This window comes from Mastomys coucha, unplaced genomic scaffold (genome assembly GCF_008632895.1).
Source record: "Mastomys coucha isolate ucsf_1 unplaced genomic scaffold, UCSF_Mcou_1 pScaffold21, whole genome shotgun sequence".
Lineage (NCBI taxonomy): Eukaryota > Metazoa > Chordata > Mammalia > Rodentia > Muridae > Mastomys > Mastomys coucha.
Window position 1 is genome coordinate 150,362,040 of NW_022196904.1, and position 6,000 is coordinate 150,368,039.

General features: G+C 46.6%; 1 protein-coding gene across 1 annotated transcript in view; it reads right to left on the minus strand.

Moving 5' to 3' along the window:
• Positions 1 to 5,178, minus strand: part of Rorb (RAR related orphan receptor B) — a 184,243-nt gene extending 179,065 nt beyond the window's left edge. The window contains exon 1 of the mRNA XM_031389894.1: positions 4,502 to 5,178. Within this exon, the coding sequence (XP_031245754.1) occupies positions 4,502 to 4,508 (7 nt within the window). The 5' untranslated portion in view covers positions 4,509 to 5,178. The remainder of the gene's footprint in view (positions 1 to 4,501) is intronic.
• Between the last annotated feature and the right edge of the window lie 822 nt (positions 5,179 to 6,000).

The following is a 6,000-nucleotide window of genomic DNA, read 5'->3' on the forward strand; positions in this document are numbered from 1 at the left end:
TTTATAAGAACCACTGTAGGAAAAAGCGTAAAAGCTCTACAGGCCATTTTCTCTTCCTAAATGGTGAACACAGCCTTATAAAATGAGAAGTCAAGTCTTAAAACACTTATTTGTCATTTTATGCTGAAAAATCACCTGTATTAAATACTGTCTTGTTACCTTTAGAAAAACAAGTATTTTAAAAAGCCTTAGATGCAACGAAGACCAATTCTACTTTTTCTATAATTTCTTTGTGCTTCAATACCTTTTTATTCTAAAATTATGTTGTATCAATTGGAAACACTTATATTTAAAGTACAATCTATATAAATACAATTATGGGTAGTTTTTGAGGCTTTTAATAACGACTTTTGACACAATACCAAGATGAATAAATATTAACATTAATATTTATATTTGGTTAAGAGTATAACATGATGAGTAATTTATGTTAAACTATAACATAAAACTACTTTGACAGTGATAGAATAGACCACCTTAAATGTTCTCTGATGAACAGAAGTTATTGTTATTTATGGAAAGTATGGATTTACAAGTTCTAGGTGGACACAGACAAAGGAGTTATAATTTTTTGATGCTTGTTTATGAAGCCTGATACTCAAAATTTCCATCATTACATTTACTGTTTTGTTTTGTTTTTTTTTTTTTTAATATAAAAGCTACAGTGGACCCATGCCTAACCTTCAGCTGCAAGATGTCTAATACTTCTGTTTCCTAAGAGTTAACAATTCACCATGGCTGTCGAGGGAGGAGGAAGAGCAAGATGAGTGGAGGTTCTAATAGCCATTTAGGGGAATATTTTGGGTTTTTTTGGCTATATATTTTTCCACAATACTTGAGACACAGCTTTAAGATTTTTCTTTAAGCTATTGAATGAATTTTCTTGTTAGAAAGACAGTTCATTGGTGATTTGTGAGTGGGCAGAAAATAACAGAGTGCTGGCAGAGACATCCCTTCAGCAAGCTTTCATTTGTGTGTGTGTGTGTGTGTGTGTGTGTGTGTGTGTGTGTGTGTATAAGGTGGATTATTGGTTAGAAGTATTTGACTTAAATAATTTAATTGGAACTTGCAGAGAAAATTTAGAGCAATAACTTTATTTAAGAAAAAAAATCCAAGGATATTCAGATCTCTTTACTTTCAAGGGTGGCTATATCTCAGACAGCAAGTTGATTTTTTTTTTTTTTTAAGTTTAGTAGGCAACAGAAATTTACTATTTGTAAATAATAGAATCCAGAGTTTTTTAGAAAGCCAAGATCCCTCCTTGTTTACAGTAAGAATAAAAGCAGAGTTAAATCCTCCCAAGCTGTAGTCACCTATTGATTACAAAGGCAACAGGGCTTCTGCTTGGGAAAGTGGGATTTTATGCAGACACTGAAGAGAAAAGCCACCATTTAATGTTTTCTTTGTAATAAACAAGACAGACTACTCAACAGGGAGCCTTGAAAAACCATAGCAGGCTGGCTTATTCCTTTCTTACCTACTTCTTCCCTTTCCAGCAGTTTCCTTTTAGGAAGCAAGAGAAAAAGCATCCCTAAAACTCGTAGGACCTCTCCCACCCCCCAAACACACACACACACACACACACACACACACACACACACACACACACATGCACACATAACCTCACATACCGGACAAAGGAAGCAAAGTTTTGTGGGCCACCAAGCTGCAGCCTCCTTCACTTTAGTGGAGAGGGGGCTCTGGCTGAAACTTGGGTCCTTTTTAGGAAGATTCAGCTTCAGGACAGAGTAATGAATTCAAGTATCAGAGCCTCTTAACATCCATGTTACCCTTGAGCATCCCCACAAATAGTTTCTCAAATACCCCAAGCAGAGGCATTATTGGGTGCCATATAGTCCTGGGGGTAGGTTGTTGGATTGGCCCACAGGGAGACTGCTCAATCCTAGACACAGTTTGTGTCTGGCAAGTTGACCTGACTCAGGACAGTTGCCATTGCCAGAAGCAAACCTTGGAGCCAAAGTTCTGACAGGATCACTTGGAAATGGAGTCAGTGCGAGGCAGGGCAGGGTATGGTGTATGGAGTAGATGACATGCTTACAGGCAAAGGGCAAAGCCAAGTTTAATGGCAGCTCCTCCCCCAGCAGAATCTGTTTCAATATGCTCAGCTTAACAGACCCCCCAACCCCCCGCACAAAGGGAAAGATGACTTGATGCTCCGTCCCCCCACCCCACCTCTTATTGAAGTTCAAGTTCAACTATTAGATGACTTCCGGATAGCCCAACTCTTCTCGCACTCTATACCCCTTCCTAGTGGGCATACTGGCCACTAAACCTTGAAGGGACTTCTTATTTCATCAATAAGGAACAGCCAGCCGCTGAGGTTGGGATAGGATAATTCTTTGACTGCAGAGAATGCGAATGGGAGAGGAGAGGCAAAGGGCTAGAGACCAATGACTTTATCTCTACCAGTAGTTTCCTCCAGGCGCTTCAGGAGAGTCATCTTGGGTTAGAGCTGGTGAACTGTCCTGGGCAGTCTGGTGAGTCTGAGGTTCTTTGAGACAAAGGTGTGGGTTCACACTGAATATCTAACTTAGAAACAGGGCACTAGCCCTTTCGTTAAATCCTTCAAGCTGGTGGCAGCCAGGTGTCTCTAAAGGGAGCCTGGCCGTGAAGCCACAGGAGCAGCGCGATCAAGGTGAAGCACGGGGGAAGCTGCGCTCTGCTTGACACTCTATAGCTTAAGAGCTTAAGCAGCTCTGCTCCATCCTTTAGTGCAGGGGACCAACTGCTGTGGCACACGTGGCTTCTGACCCTTAGATAGCTTGAACTTAGTCATGGGAGGGGTATTGCTGGGAGGTGGGGAGGAAGAAAAAGTCAAACTGCTTAACTGGCCGCTTCTGATGGAAGTGCAGGAAACCGAAAGGAAAGTGTGTGAGATCGCGAGGTGAGTCAGAAAGAGAAACAACAATCTAACTTCTCACCAAGAAAAGGCGCCCTGCCCGCCGGCTTCTGTATTATACGGTTTCTGGAAAGAATCTGGATAGTGGAGCATGTGACTATCCCGTGACTGGGACAATCAGCTGTTGTCACTGTGCACAAGTGTGCTGGTCAATCAATACACTCACCAAGACACCTTTGTCCTTTATCTAGAGTCCTATTCCCCCATCCCCATGGGTAATGAACAGCTCCTCTCCACCCCTTTTTGTCCTGCCTTGTCCTACACAGACCAGGGCTCACATTGATGGCCCCAGCATCTGTATGCTTTCAAGGTCAAGTCAGGCCTAGGGCTACTCAAGAATGGCCAGGGTGAGGGTCATACCCACGCCTCTCTAAGGGGAGTAGGGACAGTGCACCGGAGCTGCCAGCCAGGTGGATGGAGATTGGTATTTTGGGGCCCAGTTCTAAATGTGTCCTGCTCAAAAGCACTTCCGTCCAAGATGCAAGAAGGTCCGGAGTTGACTGTCACTTATTTTTGTTCTAGAGGGACTTGAGCAAAGCCACCAGAGGAACGCAATACATCAAAGAAGAGAAGCTTGGATGTAGGGGCTGGGTGTCCAGACATATGCAGAGGTCCAAGTCAGGAGGGCACCCCGTGGCCTCTTTAAGAAAAGAAGGAAATTGTGTCCTACTGTAAAGTGAGAAAGATCTGTGACTCAGAGCAAGAAACTTGTACCACAGAAAAAAATTTACAAATGGACTCCTCAAGCCCTCTGGCCAGCTGCTCAGGTAGCTCCGAGTCTTGGAGTCAGAGTAGGAGCCTCAGGTCTGTCTTCCCTGCGAGCCACTTTTCCCTGAGATCACACCATTGACAGTAGTGGTCCTGTCCAGAAGGTGCACCTAACATTAGCTCCCATTTTGGTCCTTTATCTCACAAAAGAGCTTGAGCCCCTGCTTTCTCCGATGTGAGTAGTACGGCCTTCACTCTCCAGAACTTTCTCCTACCAACTTTTTTTTTGGGGGGTGTGGAGTGGGCCTAACCAGAGTGAAGCGGAACGGGGAACAGAGAAACCAAGGAAGGTCCAGGGATAAGCATCTGCTTCCCGTTCGCGGGAGCATACCGTGTTTACTCTTTCTGGGAAGAGACGCGCTTATAGACTGGGATGCTCCTGCATCTGGCAGCCTGGGCCAGTGTGATCCCCACTTACACCAGGGAGTTCACCTCTGACTAGCGACCACGGCGGGACACGAGCTTCCAGCTGCCTCTACCCAAAGTCACCCGGCTTCCTGCTCTCTATCCGGTGTCCTGTGGCGCACCGGAGAGCGACGCGCAGAAAAGATTCAGAGCAAATCCAGAACTGGGAGACTTCGCACTGTCCCCGTTTCCAAAAAGCGCCCTTCCGCGTCCTGCCGAAATCCCCGAGCCTTCCACACCTTTCCACAACTTTCCAAGCCCAGGCCATTTGCAGTCCCACCTGCGAACCGAACTCGGGGAGCCTTGCGTAGCCAATCTCTCTTCCCTTGGGCCGAGAGCTCTCCCCTCCCCCAAAGCTCCCGGTCTAGCTAGAGTTGTCCTACTCTGGGTGCCAGCGGGCTCGCTTACCTCGCATGATGTGGCCGCTGTCCTGCTCCGCGTAGTCATGAAGCTCCCAGCCCGAACCCCAGAGAACCCAAAAATCCCGCTCAGCACGAGGGAAGAAGGCGGTCGGCGAAGAGCTGCTCCGCTGAGAGAAGCATCCCTTTAGGCAGATGTCGTGGCCACAGGGTGACGGTGGCCGCCGCCGCTATGCTAACAGTTTTGATGCTGTTGCTGATGACTGTTTCTGATGGCTGTTTGTTTGTTTTCAGGCAGGGTGGAAAAAAAATGTCTTAGCTGGCTGGTGCCTGGGTTTTGTTTTGCTTTTGTTTGTTTGTTTGTTTCTTTTTTCTTTCTCTCCAATGTGCTTGCTTAAAAAAAAAAAATGCCACCGCCTCGGGCTCGGAGATTTCTTTTGTGATCACTTAGACTGAGGAGGAGGAGAAGGGCAGCGGCAGGAGGAGGAGTTGGTGGTGGTTTTGTTAGTTACAAAGAAGAGGGAGAATTATCAAGGGGGAAAAAAAGGAAACAGAAAAGAAAGAAAGGCGGCATGGATGGCAGAGCATGTGCGTTTTCACATGACATCTGTGCCTGTTAGCGGATCCACAATGTGAATTTTCACTGTTCAGTTGCAGAGAGGAAGGGAGCGAGAGAGAAAGAGGAGAGAGGTGGAGAGAGCGAGCGCAGGAGAGGCTTATACGCGAGGGCGGGTTTGGCCGGACTTCCTGGCCCCGCCTCCTGTCAGCACCATGGCCAATGAGCGTTCCGCAGCTCGTGGAAAGGCTGGGAAGGCGGGGGAGGGGACGCTCTTGGGGACAGGGGGCGGGGCTAGGCACTCTGGCGTCCCAGGATGTGCGGACCCAGACTGGGAATTAGAGAAGGTCCTATCTGAGGTCCGATCTGGGCCGAGCTTAGCGCGCCAGGGAGAGGGAGGCAGATCTGAGAGTGACGTTCACTTCTGACCCCAGTAGTTAGAAAGGGACACTGGCCAGTCGGTTCTTTGGAGGGAAGAGTCTAGGCGAACCGCTGGGCTGCACTCTCTTTCCCTCTCACTGCGAGAGTCCTGAAAGAGTTTTGTTATTTACAGCAGCGCTTTGAAGAGTCCCTTTTCCGTAACTCCCGCTCCTCTGGCAGGGTGTTTACCTTCTCAGGACGCTTCTGTTTTAGATGTAGACTACAAAACCACAGCCCTCTAGTTCTGTGCAGCTTCTTTTAAAGACTGTTCATATGCTCCCCACTCTTCACTCTAACTTTAACTAATGCTGAATGAGCCTCAGGTCCTCCCTTCCTCCCCTCCTCTTTCTCCCTTTTCTACTTCTCTCCTCTTCTTTTCTCTGCGGTCCCAGGTTCCTTTGTCAAGGACATTGCTTTCTTTAGCATTTGGAAACCCTCTGACCCTAGTTGCAGGACTTAAGGATAGGCTCATTTTGGCTTTTTTTTTTTTTTTTTTTTTTTTTTTTTTTTTTTTTTGTCACTTTAGCGTCAGGACACTTGGCAAAGAGCCTAGACTAGAAGGTAATACTGTG